This window comes from Lichenostomus cassidix, chromosome 14 (assembly GCF_008360975.1).
Source record: "Lichenostomus cassidix isolate B80296 chromosome 14, HeHo_3.0, whole genome shotgun sequence".
Taxonomy (NCBI): domain Eukaryota; kingdom Metazoa; phylum Chordata; class Aves; order Passeriformes; family Meliphagidae; genus Lichenostomus; species Lichenostomus cassidix.
The window spans coordinates 1,171,388-1,190,337 of NC_139495.1; the positions used below are offsets into that span (position 1 = coordinate 1,171,388).

General features: G+C 55.0%; 1 protein-coding gene across 5 annotated transcripts in view; it reads left to right on the plus strand.

The window, feature by feature from the left end:
• The window catches only part of PKD1 (polycystin 1, transient receptor potential channel interacting), a 77,680-nt gene that overhangs the window by 50,937 nt on the left and 7,793 nt on the right, over positions 1-18,950 (plus strand). For 4 of the 5 annotated variants that reach the window (XR_014855031.1, XM_085074316.1, XM_085074319.1 and 1 more), the window contains 24 exons: positions 245-394; positions 1,810-1,953; positions 2,818-3,097; positions 4,527-4,743; positions 4,835-4,985; positions 5,516-5,668; positions 8,165-8,309; positions 9,123-9,725; positions 10,142-10,298; positions 10,564-10,816; positions 11,332-11,527; positions 12,109-12,279; positions 12,598-12,741; positions 13,224-13,434; positions 13,828-13,954; positions 14,606-14,722; positions 14,874-14,923; positions 15,087-15,289; positions 15,802-15,907; positions 16,452-16,570; positions 16,976-17,178; positions 17,684-17,878; positions 18,099-18,238; positions 18,810-18,937. Coding sequence is in view for 4 of the 5 variants with exons in the window: in XM_085074316.1 (XP_084930442.1) it covers positions 245-394; positions 1,810-1,953; positions 2,818-3,097; positions 4,527-4,743; positions 4,835-4,985; positions 5,516-5,668; positions 8,165-8,309; positions 9,123-9,725; positions 10,142-10,298; positions 10,564-10,816; positions 11,332-11,527; positions 12,109-12,279; positions 12,598-12,741; positions 13,224-13,434; positions 13,828-13,954; positions 14,606-14,722; positions 14,874-14,923; positions 15,087-15,289; positions 15,802-15,907; positions 16,452-16,570; positions 16,976-17,178; positions 17,684-17,878; positions 18,099-18,238; positions 18,810-18,937 (4,363 nt within the window). In the remaining variant the exon portion in view is untranslated. The remainder of the gene's footprint in view (positions 1-244; positions 395-1,809; positions 1,954-2,817; positions 3,098-4,526; positions 4,744-4,834; positions 4,986-5,515; positions 5,669-8,164; positions 8,310-9,122; positions 9,726-10,141; positions 10,299-10,563; positions 10,817-11,331; positions 11,528-12,108; positions 12,280-12,597; positions 12,742-13,223; positions 13,435-13,827; positions 13,955-14,605; positions 14,723-14,873; positions 14,924-15,086; positions 15,290-15,801; positions 15,908-16,451; positions 16,571-16,975; positions 17,179-17,683; positions 17,879-18,098; positions 18,239-18,809; positions 18,938-18,950) is intronic. The other variant, XM_085074317.1, reaches the window with a different exon arrangement.

Here is an 18,950-nt window from a genome sequence, read left to right on the forward strand (position 1 = left end):
TTGCTGTAAACTACAAATTTGAAACTCAGATGAAACACAGGGTATTTCAACTACTGTTTACTAACCTGAAGAGTAGGATAATGTGTTTTATTGTCCACACATGTCCTGTTTCTCCCACCCCAGTGGTGGCACTGCTCAGCAAGGTCTGTGGCAGTGACTGTGTGGACCTGAATGTTTTGGCTGTGGACTAACCCGATGTGCACCCATACCAAGGAGGGTTTGAAAGTTCTTTTCTCCTTGCAAGCAGAGCTCGGCTGCAGGGTGCTCTCTGAATTTCAGTGCCAAGGAAGGAATTGTCAAAATTTCCAAAGCTCTATTAGAAGCAGATGTGGAGTACACATTCGACCTCACCGTCAGGAAGGAGGGGATGAGTCCTGAGGCCACCAACCAAACTGTACGTACCACACTCAGTGTCACCTTCTCTCCTTGGCACCTGTAAGACACAGAGTCATGGAATGGTTGGGTTGGGAGGGACCTCAAAGCCCATCCAGTGCCACCATGCCTGGGCAGGGACACCTTCCACTGTCCCAGGCTGCTCCAAGCCCTGTTCAGCCTGGCCTTGGACACTGCCAGGGATCCAGGGGCAGCCACAGCTTCTCTGGGAACCTGTGCCAGGGCCTCCCCACCTCCCAGGGAGCAATTAGCCCCTTTTCCCAAGGACGTTTCTATAGGAGAAGCTTCCTCAGGAAAGAAATTTTCCTGCTCTTTAGCACTGCCAGCTCTTCACATGCCACAGGCTCTTCCCTCATTTTACCCAGAACGCTTCCTGAGAGCCACTGCTTAATTTTACTGTCAACAGTTTCTCTCTTCCCACCTTCCAAGTGTTTTCAAGGGAGGATTTTTTTCAGTGCACATTGTTTATGTCCCATGAATCCCAACGCCGAGTGCACCCGCAGTTTATGTCAGGAACATCCATCCTGGTGCTTGGCAACTGGAGATGGACTCAGTCTGGAAGTGGAAACTCTTACAGCCTGGGTTTGAAACCAGAGCTGCAGGATGAAAAGAAAAAAATGAAATTGATAGTCTTTCAAGGACATTCCGTACTATCTGGTTTCCATGCAGGAGTGCAAAACAATGATTCCAGTGTCGCAGGAAATCTGCAAATTCTGGAGGGATGAATGGAGCTCCAATGCTCTCCAGCTCAGTGCTGGGGAATATTTATCCCCTTTTAAGAGTCTGCCATGTTAAACAACATCTTCATTACTGTCTTTGAATTCATAACACTCGTTATGCCAGGGCAGAGGGCTCAGTCCAACGCTGGACGAGCCCATTTCCTCAGGGATTAAAGGAATTTAGGCAGAGCACAGGGGTCAGAGCTCAACTGCTGTTGTGTCTGAGCCACCAGTGCCTCTAGAGCTCTGCGAGTGCTCTGCCAGGAAGGTGTGGTGGATGTCTGGAGATGTGCATTAGATTCCAGCTGAATGCCTGGAACAACATGCTGCTCCCTGGAAAAGGTGGTGCTTCCATCCCCACCTGGCTGCACAAGCAGGGTTTGCTGGGAATTCAGCACCAGGGACCAGAGGGACATTTCAGAAGTCATTTATGTTCTTAAAAATCGTAAATAAATAAATCCAGGATGACCTAGATCAGTCCAGCTTGGCGTTGGGTGTCTCTGGCAAACCAGTGACAGAACTGGGCAGTATAAGAGCAGAGATGCATCTTAAATTTGACCTGAAATCCTTTGGGAATCCCTTCCTGCTATTTCTTAGCACAGACTAGGCTGGTGCAGAACAATTCCTCCTTGTCCTTACCTGTTAGATGTCTGTGTTTTGGTGTCAGACCTGCTGATGGAGCCTCTTGCCTTCCCAGGTGTTCATCAAGAGGGGAGGAGTCCCCATCGTGTCCCTGGAGTGTGTTTCCTGCAAGGCTCAGTCTGTCTACGAGGTCAGCAAGAGCTCCTACGTGTACCTGGAGGGCACCTGCCAGAACTGCCACAACGACTCCAAGCTCGGGGTAAAGTCACCAGGCTTTGCTTCACCTTCTGGGAGAAGGGGTCAGGCAGAGGGGTCAGGGTGGAAAGGAAAAGAGAAATGAAGTCCTGGACCTGAATTGCCATAGGGACAAGGAGGGGAAGCAATCCCTGGCCACAGGCAGTGGCAGGTGGGTCTGGCTGAGTCCTTGTGGGATCATTTCTAAGCCAAAGCCATGAGTGACCAGCTCTTTCCACGCAAAAGACACCTTTTCTTTTCCCATAAGAGATGTGTAAAGTGGTTTTTCTCCCTGCTGGTTGGCATTCTGCCCATTACTCTGGTGGCTCAAGCAGAGGTGCTTCAGTCTCTCCTCTTGAGCTCTCCTCTAGTTCCAGCTGCAGCTTGTGGAGAGAAGCAGCTCTCAGAACTGGAAGTCCTGTTGCTCCCAGCAAGCCCAGCATGTCCTTGCCTGGCATTTTCTGCCTGGTTATCTCACTGTTTCTCTTGTTATCACAATTGTAGGTTTGTGCTATTAACAGTAACCACCCAGGCCACGTTCAGCTTGAAGCACATAAAACACGGTATCCCGTGGAGACTCCACCAGTCCTTCATTTATTTCCTGTGTTTTGTACTCTGTATTATGAAATATTCTGTCGGAGGGTGATGTAATCCCAGAAACTAAAGTAGATCTCACAGTGGAAATATTCCCACCAGACATTTTGGAAAGGTTCCAGTTCTTGTTGCTGTAGCACACAAGACTAAAGCTGAATTATCAACTGCAAATTTGGCAGACGCTCCCACTAGAAATCTGTTACTTTTTATAAAGACTCAATCCGAAAACATTTTAAGGACATAACTTCAGCTTTAAACCAAACCTCTCTTGCCTTTCCCCTGTCCATCCCTGCAGAGGTGGGCAGCTCACAGCTTCAAGAACAAGTCCCTCATCCTGGACAAAACCACCACGTCCACCGGTGACACGGGGATGAACCTGGTCCTGAGGCAAGGAGCTCTGAGGGATGGCGAGGGATACACCTTCACCCTGCACATCACAGACCTCACCACGGGGGAGGAAGGCTTTGCCTCCATCGACCTGCTGCCCAACCAGCCCCCCGTGGGGGGGTCCTGCCGCCTGTCCCCCAGGGGACCCCTCAGGGCGCTGGTGACAAAGGTGCACTTCGAGTGTGCAGGTGAGAGCAGCTGCCAACCCCCCCTGCTCCTCATTCCTGCTGCTCTTCCCACACATGTTTCCTTCACCCCAAACTCCTACCCCAGGGCTGGGCTCAGCAGTGGTTTGGACCATGAGCAGCTTTGTGTGCCCAAATTCTGAAGTTCTCAAACTCACCGTAATGGGCAGGCAGTTTAAAAAGTCCTGACTCATGTAGGTGAATGGTGATATCCAGGCCAGGCCAGTTCTTGTGGAAGGAACTGGTATTTCAGTGCAGGAAAAAGAAGATGGTGCCTAAAACTGAGTCACACATATGTGGGAAGAATCAAAAGACAAAGCACATCTCTGCTGTGTGGGCTGGATGTTCCCACCACAGTCACCTTCCCGACCAGCTGCAGAGACAGCAACAACGAGCCCAGCTTTGGAAAAGTGGCCTGGCTGATGTCCCATAGCCTTGGGCCAAGGACTAAGTGCCTCTGGAAAGCAGATTTCCCCAAATGATCAGTGCTAGAGATTAGAGCTGTTTGTGCACAGTGCCGGGAAGCCACGCTGGGAGGGGATGAATCCTGCTGCTCCCAGGCAGCTGAGCACCAGAGCTGGGGGAGCAGCAGAGATGTGTTCAGGGTGATGTGGTTGTGACTTTGGTGTGTTTTGAGCTCTCCAGAATAGTGCTGGAATCAATTCCTCTTTGGAATGGTGGGAATTTGAGCTCTTAGTGATTGTTTTTAAGCTGAAGTGACAGACACAGGACACAGGGGCAATGCCAGCACCCTCACTGGGGCTCACTGGTGAACATATAGTGACTTTCCCAACTGCCCAGCTCCCATGAAACTCCCCATACTTCCTGGGAGCTCCAGGAAAACCTCTGTGCAGGTTTTATCCTGGACCTAGCTGTTCCTGAGATGCTGAACTGCCAGAGGGCTGAGCTTCTGTCTCATGTCAGGCTTTGCAAGGCTTGTACAAGCTGTGGCCTTGGTCGGTGCTGCACAGTTATTTCCCCTTTTTATTTTGATCATGAATTTTTCATAATCCCTTTAAGTGTTACAGACCCCAAACACCCAGGGAGAAACCCCTAAACATCACAAAAATCCAGAGAGAATGAAGACACCCCTTCAGCCTGGTAGAGTCCTTGAGCTGTCCTCATTGTGGGGACAGTCTGCCAGAGCAGGGACAGTCTGCCAGAGCAGGGACAGCAGCAAGAGAAGGTCAATAGAGTCATCAGAGAATCCTGGACTGGTTTGGGTTGGAAGGTCTTTAAGGACCATCTTGCTCCTTGTCAGGGTTGCCTCCCACCAGCCCAGGTTGCTCCAAATCCCATCCCTGCCCAAGGGCTGTGCAGGATGGGACACCCTAGGGAGGGAGGTGGCACTGCCAGGCTGGACAGAGGCAATGCAGCCCCACATTGCCCTGCCCTGCCCTGCCCTGTCAGAGCCCCGTGGGTTTCCCTGCAGGCTGGAGGGACACGGAGGACGCCGAGGGGCCGCTGGTGTACATCCTGCTGGCCTCGCGCCGCCGCCCGGGCCACTTCCACGAGTTCTGCGTCTACAAGGGCAGCCGGGCTGAGCACAGTGCCTTCCTGCCCCCGGGATTCCACGAGAGTGGCTTCCAGGTGTCCGTGGCTGTGCTGGTGCAGGACCAGCTGGGAGCCACCGTGGTGGCTGTGAACCGGTGAGACACCTTTGTGGGTCACCTGCCTGCCTCCCCTCCTCTGCCTTCCCAACCCCACCTGCATTTCACCCAAATCCCTCTTGCCTTGCAGCTCCATGGAAATTGGCCTCCCCGAGGGCTTCCCCAGCCTCTCCCACTGGCTCTACAATCAGACTGACACTGTGCTCCAGGGCTTGGTGAAACAAGGGGACCCTCAGCAGGTCATTGAGTACTCCTTGGCCCTCATCACCATCTTGAATGAGGTAAGGCAGCTCGTTCAGCCCAAGAGGGTCCTCTAAAAGTCCTTGCCATCACCAGTAGAATTTTTGAACCAGATTCTGTACATCATGGGCAGGGCAGGAATTTGGGGCAGATTCTGTAGAATTTTGGGGCCAGATTCTGTACAGCAATCTCTATAGGCTGGGCAGGAATTTGGGGCTAAATTCCTGTTGCCCTACCCAGTTAAGAGCCTGTTGCACAGCTGTAAGCCAGGCAGGGATGCTCCCCTTGAGCACAGGCACTGTGCTTAGCTGGATAAGGACTGCACTCCAGGTACCACACAGCTGCTGAGTGCCAGGCTGTTAAGATAATTGCTTGGAGAACAGAAGTGAAATTGAGGAAGTTCTGCTGGAAAACCAGCTCATTAGATCCCTCTGGGGAGAAGCAGAGGCAGGAGATGTGGAGTGCAGGGAACAGGTGACTCCAGCTCAGCTCTGCAGCCTCTGAAACTGCTCTTCACTGTTTTTTTCACTCCACCTTCCTCACTCTTCCTGCTTTTTCCTCCTCCCCGCAGTATGAGCGATCCATGCTGCTGGAACCTGAGGCTGGCAATGAGTTTGAGCTGCGGACCTGGACTCGCAACAACATCACAGAAACGCTGAACTCGCTGAAGGTGAACACTGTGGATGACATCCAGCAGATCTCAGCTGCCCTGGCACAGTGCACGGTAAGTCCCCTGCCACCACCTCTGAGCCTCCAGCTGCAGCTCAGGTGCTCCTCAGCCCTTGCTGTGCTTCCCTGGATCTCTCCACACACAGGGGGGATGAGGTGTGACTTGTTGGCATCATCAGGGTTGCTGTGGTGATGCCTTGGGTGCTGCCAGCTCTGCCCCTGGGAGCTCTGTGCTGCTCCTCTGGTACCTGCCCTGGTTGGCAGCTGCAGGAGAGGCCTCCCCAGGCTGGAGAACTGGAGAATCCTGGTATGGTTTGGGTTGGGAGGGACCTCAAAGCCCACCCAGTGCCACCCCTGCCATGGGCAGGGACACCTTCCACTATCCCAGGTTGCTCCAAGCCCTGTCCAGCCTGGCCTTGGACACTGCCAGGGATCCAGGGACAGCCACAGCTTCTCTGGGCACCCTGTGCCAGGGCCTTCCCACCCTCACAGGGAGCAATTTCTTCCTGATATCCCACCTAATCTACTCTCTTTCAGCTTTAAGCCATTCCCCATTGTCCTGACACTCCAATCCCTCTCCAGCTCTCTTGGTGCCCCTTTAGGCACTGGAAGGGGCTCTGAGGTCTCCTTAGAGCCTTGTCTTTCCCAGGCTGGACACCCCCAGCTCTCCCAGCTTGTCTCCAGAGCAGAGGGGCTCCAGAAACATTGGAATAAATTGCTGGAGGAGTCACAGAATCTCTGAGGACAGGCTGGGCTCCTGTCAGGAGTGACATGAGCAGAGCTGCTTTGGGCCAGGGGCCAATGCCCAGGTCTGATGCTCCTCCCAGCCCTGTTTCTGCCCTACAAGACAAAACCCCTCTCTGCTTTGCTCTGCTGCTCAGTGGAAGCACTGTGCTCCCTGCAGTTTTTAGTCCCAGTTCCCAGTGCTGGGGCTGCTGCCTGGTGGATTTAGGAGGGAAGAGAGCCCAGTTATATAATGCACTTGGGGTTTGGTGCTCAGCCAGGCTGCTCTGGCTCCTCCTGCCCTCCCTGATCTTTGCTTTGGGAAGTGGAGTGAGGTACCTTGGCCCTGGCTGTGCTTCCCCTGCGGCCAGGTCAGTGATGGGCAGGCACTGCATCCCACCCACAGAGTGCTCTTCTTCTCCCTTCCCTGCTTCAGAGCCTGCAAACCTCAAAAATTCCTCCTTTCTGTTCCCCTTTTGCAGGGTTTGGGGTTCAGCACATCCCATTCCATGCTGGACCAGTTTGTTTCTGTCTCTCCCACCTTCTCCTGCCTCGTGACTTGTGTTGCTGTGGAAGCTTAGGTCTAGAAATAGAATTTTTATTCCACGGGAAAAGCTGACATTCCAGGATTACTTTGTGCTCTGGGTTGGAATGAAAAGCTTAGGATAAGCTTTTTAGAATTTCCCAAGTGGTTGAGACAAGTGGAATTCACGCATTCCTTTCCTGCACAAGTGTCCATCGGGGCTGATACAATTTTGATTTTACCTACAAGGGAGAGGAAAAATCCGAATTAGTCTCTCCTGGAAGGATAAAAAAAGAATCTCAGTCTTCTTGGTCAATTCTCCTCCCTAAGTAGGAGCTGCCCTTGGGTGGTTCCTCCCCAGAACCCAGTGCCTTCCCCACCTCCCTGATTCCTGACTTGTGGCCTCCAATTCACACAGCCTGCCCTGGCTTCTCAGGAAGTCAAGCAGAAAAGGGGGAATTCAAGACCTGCAGATGCTGTTTTGATTCTTCACCAAAACATATGGTGATTCACGGCTGAATCCTATGATGATTAAAAGAAAAAAGATGAATAAGAGCTAGGAACTGGGTTGTAACAACTTCCATGTGTTGCCTCAGTCCCTCCCATCCAGCCCTTGAGAGTGCGGGGAGCTCCAGGCCATGGCTGGAACATTCTGTTTCTTGGACACATCTGGGAGCAGAGGGAGGGACATCCATCATGCCTGAGTGGCAGGATTCCTCCCACAGCCTTCAGGAGTGTTTGGACACTGAAATGGATTCAGTTGGGGCTAAATGCTGCTTCCAGTGGAGCTGGTGGAGTGGATGGAGGAATCCTGTCCAGCTCTTTCTGGATGGTTTCTGTGTGTGGTCCCAAGGGGAGGTGTGCCTGGTCCTTCTGGGTGAGCACCAGGGAATGCAGGATCACAGAATCCTGGAATGGCTTGGCTTGCAAGGACCAGGTTGCTCCAAGCCCCATCCAACCTGACCTTGAGCAATTCCAGGGATGGAGCAGCCACAGCTTCTCTGGGTGACAATTTGCTCCCTTCATTCCTCTTTGCACCCCAGAAGCATCCTCTGCCTGCCTGTACACTGGCACCTTGGAGTGCCATGGAAGGGGATGGAAGTGTCTTGGAGATACCAACAACTTGCTGGCTGCTCTCAGTGTGAGCAGGGCAGCTCTGCTGTCCCCTCCCCAGGGCTGGACAGAGCACAGGCGACTTCCAGAGTGACAAAGTCTCCTCAGGACTGAGCCAGCTGGGCTTTTCCCCAGCTGCCTCCCTCTTTCCCTGGGATGTCCCTGCTCTGTCAGACCCTGTTCCCTTTGCAGGTGGTGAGCAAGGAGCTGGTGTGCAAGTCGTGCCTGACAAGGACCCTGAACAAGCTGGAGACCATGATGACCATCCTGCAAGGGGAGACCTCGCAGGGCACGATGACACCGACTGGCATTGCTGACAACATCCTCAACATCACAGGTGAGCCTTGGCCTGGGCTGGGGACAGGGGACAGGGGCAGGAGGAGGCTGAGGGGAGCCTTCAGCCTCCCTCCTCTGCCATTTGGGCTTTGGCCCAAATTTTTAGGAAATTGCATCTGACATTTGGAGTGTGGCATCCCAGCCCTCTCTCCTCCCTGCACTTTTCCCAGGGCTGTCCTGGCTTTGGCAGCTGCCTCTGGGGACATTTAAATCTGACAGTTGTTAATAAACTCACTAATACTCCTAATAAGCTCACTAATACTCCAGGGAATTCTCTTTTTAGTAAACAATGAGTAACAGCTATGGCTTCCAGATGCTTGTCTTCCTGGTTGGAGTCCAAGGAGGCTGTCAAACCTCACTGGGGCATGTGGGAACACTGCGTGGAAATTCCCACCTGAGTGAGCTGGGGGAAAGCAGAGAGACCTTCTCTCCACTCCTTGATACCTCTGCACTCATTTCTGAGTGTTGTGCACTTAATAGTGCAAAAACTTAGGAATGTATGTTTGTTTTATCTATTTCTTCCCTGTTTCCTGAGCTGTGGTTCTCTTCACTGCACAGGAGGAAAATCAAGTGTGTTGTGATTAGGTATTCCTCACCAAACCTGGTAGATCAGAGAGGCTGCAGGAATTGCTGACAGCTCTGCTTTTAGCTCTGGGCTATGAACACTCCAGTGGGGAAGGTGATGTGCAGAGGAGCAGTGAGAAGACAGCAAGGAAAGCCTTGTCTGATTGCTTTGGGAAGGTGTCAGGTGTTCTCGTGACTGTAGCAGTTATCCAGGCTATTCACCACTTCCTCTTTATTTCTCTCCTGGCAGGCGACCTAATCCACCTTGTCAATACAGTTTCCCAAGAATCCAAGCCCCAGGAGCTGCTTGCTGATTCCCACAACTTGCTGCTGGCTCCCAAAGCCTACAACCTGTCCTCCAGCCTGATGCGAATCCTCATGAAATCCCGGGTGCTGAACGAAGAGCCCCTCGAGCTGGTGGGAGGAGAAATTAAGGCCACAGGCAAGAGGTCTGACCCCTTTAACTTGCTTTGCTACGAAAACACACCAAACTGCCAGTTCTCCATCCCCCAGGCCTTCAACTCCACCCTCTCCAACCTGACGGATGTCATCCAAGTCATGTTCCAAGTGGACTCCAATCCCTTCCCTTTTGGGTACATCAGCAACTACACTGTGTCCACCAAGGTCGCCTCCATGGAGTTCCAGACACACAACGGGGTGCAGATCCCTATTGGCAGCCTGGACTCTGAAAAAGCCATCACTGTGATGGTCTCAAACAGCACAGACCCTGAAAATCTCGTGGCTGGCACCGAAGTCATCGAGGCGAGAACGTCTGTGAACCTGATTGTGATCATGGAGAGCAACAACAGGGAAGCAGGACTGCACTTCCAGCTCACCTACAGAGTCCTCAATGGTAGGGCAGACAAATCCATCTCTCTGTTAGTTCTTCCAGTTGGAGAGGAGGGCTGGGTGTGAGGGATAACCAGTTGGCAGCAGGTTCCACACTGCATGGGCGAGGTTCTGGCTGTCCTGGACAATCTCCAGTGCCCAGTGTCATCCTTCCCTGTGAATTCTGGCACTGAGAAAAGCCTTTTGCTTTTCCCAGCCCTTCTGTTGAGCCACATTAGCCCTGGAGGTTGTCCAGTCCCTGTTCCAGGCAGATCTGATGGTATCCAGTGCTCAGGGATCCTCTGAGCTGCACACTGAGAGCATCTCCCACAACTTCCTGCATTCCCACACTCTTCCCTAAGCCCCAGTGCTGGCAGCAGACCTGTGGCTGAGTCTCCCAGGGGTTTTTAAAGCTCTTTTTGTTCTTTCTCCTCCCCACAGAGCATTACCTGGCCAGTGAGCCTGAGCCCTTCATCATGGCCTATCTCCACCATGAGCCTGAGCCCAATGAGCACAACTGCTCTGCCTCCAAGAAAATCAGCCTGGATGCCCTGGCTGGAAGTGACCACAAGCTCTACACCTTCTTCACCTCACCCAGGTAAGAGAAGCCTCCCTGGTAGTCCCTGTCAGCCACAGGCTGCACTGTGGATGCATGTGAGGGATGCTCAGGTGGTCTGTGGAACCCCTGAGTATCTGCACTGCCAGAGGGTGTAAATTACACCTCATTCACTGGGGTTTTCCTCTCATTGTGGGCTTCCCTGCCCCTGCAGCTGGAAGCTTTCCATGAGTACACCTCCACCAGAATGGGGCTGGTGTCCTTCAGGGGGTGGGTGAGTCATCTCCTTGCTCTTTCCCTTCCCCAGAACGGATGATCCCATCCAGAAGTACTACCTGAACATCACCAACCACTTCAGCTGGTCGCCAGTGGAGGTGACCCTGGGGCTCTACACATCCCTGTGCCAATACTTCAGCGAGCAGGAGAAGCGCTGGAAGACAGAAGGAATTGTCCCCCTGGAGGAGACCAGGCCAGACCAGGCTGTGTGCTTGACCCAGCACCTCACAGCCTTTGGGGCCAGCCTGTTTGTGCCCCCCAACTCTGTCCAGTTCATCTTTCCTGTGAGTACAGCAAAGCAGAGGCTGTGCACTGCTGTCACACACAGAACAGATTGTTGTCACCTGGAGCAAAGCCTCAGGCTCCTGTTGGCTTCATGTTCAAGCTGGCACCAGCACAGGCATCTGGGAGCCTTTGGGAGGTGCAGATAGACACAGTTCAGGGGGGGCTGTGTCCCCTGGCTGGGAATGGTGGCTGGAAACAGACCTTTACAGATGGCCTTGGTCCCTGGCCGGGACACCTCACACTGTGTTCCCCTCTTAGGGAGATGCCAAACCTTCCTCCCAGCTGTCACCCAGCACGGTTTGATCTCAGAGAGTCACACCTGCCAGCTGCTCCCTGCTTCCCAGGGGAATCCAGGCTCTTCCTTGCTCCATCCCTGTGACGTGAGCGGGAGCAGGGAGCTCCTGGCAGCTGCTCTGCAGGCCACCTCTGGGAGCAGGGCGATGGCCAGGAACGAGGCAGGCAATGGGAACAGGATCCTCCTGGGGTTGCCTTTCAACACTTTTCTCTTCTCCAGGCTCCAGGCCCAGGGCTGAACTACATCGTGCTGCTGACATGTGCTGTGTGCTTTGTCACCTACTCGGTGGCGGCGCTGATCGTGCACAAGCTGGACATGATCGACATGAACCGCGTGGGGGTGATTCCCTTCTGCGGCAAGAACGGGATGTACAAATACGAGATCCTGGTGAAAACAGGCTGGGGCAGAGGATCAGGTGAGCCCACAGCCTGCTCCCCTGCCTGCTTCCCAGGGGGACACCTGTGTGCTTGAGGTCCCACCTCAGCACGTCACGCTCCGAATTCACTTCATAGGGCCCAGAGCTGAACTGCAGCTTCAGTCCAGGGATTCCTGCAGCATTCCCAGTTCTTATTGTGTGATGATGGGGCAGCTCAAGACAATGGTTTGGGTTGGAAGGTTCCTCAAAAACCTTCTGGTTCCAAGTTCCTGACACAGGCAGGGACATCTTCCACTGGCTGCTGTAGTGGGACAACCAATTGATGCTGGAAGGAACCACCCAGGAGAGAAATTCTGCCATGCTGCCTGTCTTGGCTAGGCTGTGGTTGCAGAAGCAGAGGTTGTTCCTCCTTCTGACTGCCTCCTGCTTTCTGGGCCCTTTGGATGGATCCTTTCGCTCTCCTCCAGGATCCATCACTTTGTTCTGAATCTTTCCCAGCTGCAGGAAGGCACCAAGTTTGCCTTCTAGTCCAGTTTGTGGACAGAGCTGTCACTGGCAGTGCTGGGGAGTGGCTGCACCTCAGGTGGGCTTCCCTAAGGAAGCTCCTTCCTTCTCTGCAGGTACCACAGCCCACGTGGGCATCGCCCTGTACGGGGTGGACAACAAAAGTGGCCACAGACACCTGGATGGGGACAATGCCTTCCACCGGAACAGCCTGGACGTGTTCCAGATCGCCACGGAGAGGAGCCTGGGCAGCATCTGGCGCATCCGCATCTGGCACGACAACAAAGGTGGGACAGGCAGGGGACATGTCCTGGGCCTGGACAGGGGGACCTGGCTGGGTTGGGGGGACATTGCTGGGGGACATGGAGACTCCCTCAGACTGGCCAGGTGCCACCCCAGACACAGACAATGCAATGTCCTGTGTGCTGTGAGCATCAATGTCATCTGAGGGTGAGCTGGCTGTGCCACACTTCCCTCTCATGCAGTGTCCATCAATGACAGTCGTGTCACTGTCCCACTGACAGTGCTTGTGTGGCTCCCTCAGCTCTGCAGGCCCACACAGGGAATGTGTGCCATGAAACATTGCTTTGTCTCTGCCTGTTCAGGACTGAGCCCCTCATGGTACCTGCAGCACGTCATCGTGAGGGACCTGCAGAGCAGCAAGAGCTATTTCTTCCTGGTGAATGACTGGCTGTCGGTGGAGAGCGAGGACAATGATGGCCTGGTGGAGAGGGAGGTGTTTGCTGCCAGTGAGTGCTCCACCTCCCCTGGGTCCTTCTCACCCCTGGCCCCTGAACTTCCTTTTCTCCAGGCTGAGCTCCTTTTCCAGCTCCCTCAGCCACTCCTGGTGCTCCAGCCCTTTCCCAGCTCCATCCCTTCCCTGGACATGCTCCAGCCCCTCCATGTCCCCCTTGTTGTAAGGTTCCCAGAACTGACCCCAGGATTGCAGGGAATGGGCACTACCCTGGGCTGTGGCCACACTGTTTTTGGTACAAGCCAGAAGCCACTGGCCTCTTGCCCACCTGGGCACACCTGGGCTCATGTTCAGCCACTGTCACCCCCAAGGTTCTTTTCTGCTGGGCAGCTTTTCCAGCCACTCATCCCCAAACCTGGAGCACTGCATGAGGAGTGACCGTGTGGATGCAGTGTGATGCCTCTGCAGCTGCTGTGAGGGACGTGGCTGTGTCCCCTCAGGGCTGCAGCCACCCTAAGTCTGCCACTTTGTCCCCAGGTGAGAGCGAGCTGAGGAGCTTCTGGCGGATCTTCGTGGCGGAGCTGCAGCGCGGCTTCTTCGAGAAGCACGTGTGGCTGTCGCTGTGGGACCGACCGCCCCGCTCCCGCTTCACCCGCGTCCAGAGGGCCACCTGCTGCTGCCTGCTCATCTTCCTCTTCCTCTGCGCCAACGCCGTGTGGTACGGCGTGGTGGGCAATGTCCACCTCAGGTGTGTGCAGTGGGGTGGGCAATGTCCATCTCAGGTGTGTGCATGGCTGGTGGGCAATGTCCACCTCGGGTGTGTGCATGGCTGGTGGGCAATGTCCACATCAGCTATGTCCCCATGTCCCCAGCCAGTTCCAACCTCCTCAAGGCCCTCCTGGCTGTGCCACTGGGGCAGGACACATCTTCCATCCACTGGGAAGTGTTTCCATGCTTATGCCTTGAGTCTGCCCTTCCCATTCTAAAGAGTCTGAGACCAGGACATGGGTGATGATGAGCAAAGACAGATTATGGTTTCCTCTCTGCACATCTGGAATTCCTGGTTGTGCACTTCTGTCTCCTGCTTGCTTCCCTGGCTACCCCAATTCTCCTGTCTCTGATCCCTGTTGATTTCCTGCAGCAACGTGGCCGTTTCCAACCTGATCCCTGTCAGCGTGGACACAGTGGCTGTTGGCCTGGTGTCCAGCGTGGTGGTTTACCCTCTCTACCTGGTCATTTTATTTCTCTTCCGGATGGCTCGTGGCAAGGTAAGGAGGGGGGATGGTTGCAGGCTGCTCACATGGGTGGGAGGTCACCAGGGAGGCTGGTGCTTTTGGGAGGTTGAATTTTGCCTTTCCTGGGACTTCACTCCTCCAGCTGGGCTCTGCACTTGCCCAGTTGTGCTGCACCAGGGCCAATCTCTGCCTCCCTCCCTGAGCTCAGATCACTGCTGGGGGACATGGAGTGACTCTGCCAGTGCCCAGGCACCAAAAGGGCAGATTTTAGAAGTTATCTAGGAACTTCCTCCCCCTGGATTTCAGTGTCTGACAGGCACCCAAATGCCAAAGGCAGGAGCCAGGGAGCTGCTCAGTGGAGCCTCTCTAATGTCTGCCCTGGGTACAAACTCAGCTGGCTGAGCAGAGCTGTGGTGAGGCAGCTGGGAAGGGATTAACTGGGGATTTAATGACTAGTTAAGCACAATTAGCAGCCCCATTAAGTATTGCAGCCAGCTGCTCCGGGACTGATGAGCAGCAAATGTGGCTGAGTTGCTGTGAGCACACAGGAGAAGCTTTCAAACTCTGGGGCTTCCTGGCAGTTTGTACCTGGGACAGTCTGGGTGGGCACGGGTGATGTGAGGATGGGCATGTGCCTGTTCTCAGCAGCAGTGTCACCTCTGTCCCTCCATGTGTGCCCTGCAGGTCTCCATCAGCCACACAGTGACTCATTCAGACCAGCAGTCCCTGGAGATCGACAACTACCTGGATTCCTCAGTCCTTGACAGTTCCTTCCCCACCTTCCCTGGGCTCCAGGCAGAGGTAACTGCTTCCCTCCCAGAGCTGGGCAGCCTCCTGGAGGTGTGGGCCTGGCGCTGAGAGCAGCTCAGTGCCCCCTGATGTTCCCAGCCTGCTGCTTTAACCAGGAACAAACCTGTGTTGTGTTCCTGAAACGTTTCTGTTTCCTCCCCAGGCCTTCTCTGAGCAAACCAAAACAGATCTGTTCCTGGAGGACTCCAAGAGGTGAGTAGGATTCTGGGGATGGAGCAAGCAGGACTTCAGTCTGTGCTTTGCTGGGCTGGGCTTGTGCTCCCTCAGCAGTTCCCCTCTGCAGTCCCACACAGTTCCTTTTCTTGTGTTTCTTTGTCCCCCCATGTTCGTGACTCTCATTCCCATTTTCCCACAGCCTGGTGCGGTGGCCCTCTAGTGAGGCTCTGCTCAGCTGGCCAGACCTGCTGAGTGACCCTTCCATCATGGGCAACACCATCCAGAAGCTGAAGAGAGGCCGGGCCAGCCGCCACCTGGGGCTCGAGGCCCCGCTGGCCACCGAGGAGGACACTTTGTCCCTTGGGATTCACCAGGGACATCCCCGGTACTTCTCAGCCTCAGGTGAGCAGCACTGGCTTGGGGCAGAGGTGGAACAGCAGAGCTGCTGCCATCACCTCTGGCTTCGCTCTGAAGGGCAGAGGAGGAGGATTGTGTCTGCTCTGTGGGGATTTTAGGCTGGGACAGCAGAAATCCTGATGGGCATTAGACTGAAGTGGCTGGTCCCACACTGCCAGCAGGCTGGGAGCCAGGACTGGTGTGTTCCCATGGGAATGCTGCAAGCAACCAGCACTTCCTCACTGCCTGCAAAGCCACAGTGCATCCCTGAGCCTCTGGAAGTGGCTGGAGAAGGAGAACTTGGCCTCCTGAGCCAGCAGGGTCCTGGTGGTTCCTGTAGCTGAGCTGGGATAGGCAGGAGCTGCAGGAGAGGGAGCAGGGGAGGGCTGTCCCAGGGAGAGGGACATCAGTGTGACCCTCCTCCTCCTCCCCAGTCCCACCACAGGGCTGAGCCATGCCCTGATGTGGTGCTGGGTGCTGAGCTCCTGCCAACCCTGTCTGTGCTCTCTCTTTCCCAGATGAGGATCTGATCCGGCAGATCCTGGCGGATGGAGCCAGCGGCATCTCCCACTCCCAGGACCTGGGGCCTTACATGAGGGCTGAAACAGATCTGATCTCAGGCCTGTGAGTGTTTGGGGAGCAGAGTTCCCACAGAGCCAGAACCTCCTGCTCTGCCACCCAGCTGAGCTGGCTCTGGGACACTTTCATGGGTCACTCTGTTCTTGCTGGCCATGCCTCCTGCAGCCCCCACAGCCACAGCTCCAGGAGGGCACTGCCACCCTTCCAGGAGCCACCTGGAATATCCCTTAAAGCCCCAGCTGTGTCCCCAGCACTTTTGGACTGTGGGCAAAGTGCTGGGATGAGGATTCCCTTTATGGTGCTGACGGCAGGGAGGAGGGAATTCCACCCAAATCCCTGTTGTGTTTCCATGCCCAGCCCACCCTGCTGGGCACTCTGACCACCAGCCCACCCTGGGCCCTTGCCAGGCCAAGGGAAAGGAAGGACTGTCAGGCCTTGTCTGTGACACACAGAGCAGTGTCTGTCCCTCAGGGCCATGAGTGATGTCCCAGGCCTGGTGCACTGGTGCTGGCACTGCAGTTGGTGCCACCCTGCTCAGCACAGAGCCAGCAGTGGCACAGCTCTCAGCAGGCTCCCCTGTGCCTGGCAGGTCCAGCGTGTTTGGGGACAAGGTGGAGACTGTCATGATGCAGAGGCTGAACGACAAGGGGCAGAGCGTGGCACCTCCTCCCAGGGAAGTGAGCAGATCAGCCAAGTCCACCTGGACAGGTACCAGGGCTGTGCCCCCCGGGGTGGGTGGGGACAGAGCCATCCCACACTGCAGCGCTTTGGAGGCACAGTGGGGAAAATTAATAAAACAGAGCCTTGGGAAAGGCTGCTCCCTGCTTGGGATATCACTGCTATTTCCTACCAGCTTCTCTTGGAGCCTGGATCTCAGTAAGCCCTGGGCCAGCACTTGTGTCCCTGCAGTGTCCCCTGGGGAACCTCTGCTCCCTGCTCCCCCAGTTACTCTGCTCCCTGCACCTTCTGCTGCCACCAGTCATAGAAATATTTGGGATGATCCCTCCAAACTCACCCAGGACTGCTGGCAGGCTCTGCTGGGATGAGTGCTGAGCTCAGCTCTGCCTGTGCCCACTTTGCAGTGATGTTCACACTTGCTCTCTCTCCTCCCAGTTGCAGACCAGACGTTCAGGAAGCGCCTGCTGCCTCCCTGGTGTTCCCTCCTGGCTCATGGCATCAGCCTCCTGCTCTTTGCCACCTCCACGGGTGTCTCAGTGTGGATTGGGGTGGGCTTTTCCTCCAGCGTGGCCCTCATGTGGCTCATCTCAGGGATATTCAGCTTTCTGGCATCATTCCTGGTCTGGGAGCCCCTGAAGGTGAGCATGGCACAAGTGCACCAGCACAGAGCTGTATGTGGAATTAACAGCTGGAATTAATACTGTCCAGCTGCTAGTCACAGTCATGGAATTGTTAGGGTTGGAAAATCCCTTTAAAATGATCAAGTCCATCAAGCACCACCATTGTGCTCACCACTAACCCGTGTCCCCAAGTGCCACATCCATGTGGGTTTTGAGCACTTCCAGGGATGGTGATTCCACCCCTGCCCTGGACAGCCCCTTCCAATGCTTGAGAACCCTTTCCATGAAGAAATCAGGAGTGGACACTGAGTGCATGGAATGGTCTCTGCCATCCCCATATCCCTCAGGAAGGGTAGGATGTGGACAGCAGCAGCAGGAGGAGAGGCAGGGCTGGTGGCAGGGCTGGTGGCACTTGGTTTGGAAGAGCCAGGTGGGAGCTGTGCTGAGGGATCCACGGGAGCTGCTGCTGGAATGCTGAGGTGGCACAGCTCCCTGCAGGCTCAGCACTCTCCCTGTGCCCCAGGTGCTGCTGGAAGCCCTCTATTTCTCCCTGGTTGCCAAGAGGCTGCACCCAGAGGAAGATGACACCCTGGTGGAGCAGCCCTGCGTGGAGCACGTGTCCGAGAGGATCAGCAAAGTCCGACCCCCACAGGGATTCGCCCTCTTCCAGGCCAAGGAGGAGGCCAGGAAGGTCAAGCTGCTGCACAGGATGCTCAAGGTGGGATATCTGCTGCTGCCTGGTGCCCAGGGCTGAGGCACATCCGAGTGTGGGTGCTCCTGATCCAGCTGGGATCCCCTGGCTGCTTGGCTCCAGCCTCCGCCTCAGTTTCTCCACCTGTGGCTCTGATCCTGTGGGATGGCAGTGGAGAGCACTGCTCTGCTGCAGGATTGGGATCCAGCCCCTCCATGCAATCCCATTTCTACTCTCTGCTTCCCAGAATTTCCTCATCTACATGATGTTCTTGCTGGTGGTCCTGCTCACCAACTACGGCGACGCCTCCCGCACCAGCCGGGCCTTCCTCCTGCAGAGCTCCATCAAACAGCAGCTGGGCAGCAACGACTTCCTGCTCATCAAGAGGTACCTGCCAGGCCCTGGGGGTCAGGGGACTTGGCTCTTGGGCTTGTGCTCCACAGTCTCTCCCATAAGAGGTTCCTTTAGGAGCTGGGCACTCCACAGCAGTGAGCAGGTCCTGTCTGTCCCTGTGGTTCTGCTGCTCCACTGGAGAGCAGGGGGGCCTCTGGGGATTGAGGCTTAATTTCTCTGAGGTTTAGTGATTTCCTCAGTGGGAAGGGGCTGTGGGAGTTGATGTTGATCTTTCTGGAGCTGCTCAAAATGACATGAGTTTTTCTGTCTCCAGAATTTACAGCCACAAGCTATATCTGTGAGCAGGGTCACGAGAGCCAGAAATGGCATCTTGTCCAGAGTGTGCCTTTCCTCTCACTCTGCACATAAATTTAACTGGATCAAATTTCTCCATCTGATTGTCCACACCTCTTTGTGCTGCCAGCAGCCCAATCTGGCATTGGGAATCCCTGGGTTAAGGGTGTGTCACTGCAAAGGCCTTTGTTTTTCCGTGCACATCAGTGTTTGTTTGTGCCCCACAGTCACTGAAATGATTGACCAAAATCTCACACCTTCCCCCCTGCAGGTCGGATCAGTTCTGGCTGTGGATGTCTCAGGTGTTCCTCCCCTACCTGCACAACAATGGCTCTGGCCAGGAGAGCCACAGCACCACCCTGGGCACAGCCAGGCTGCGCCAGCTTCGGCTGCGGGAAGGTAGGAGGGCAGG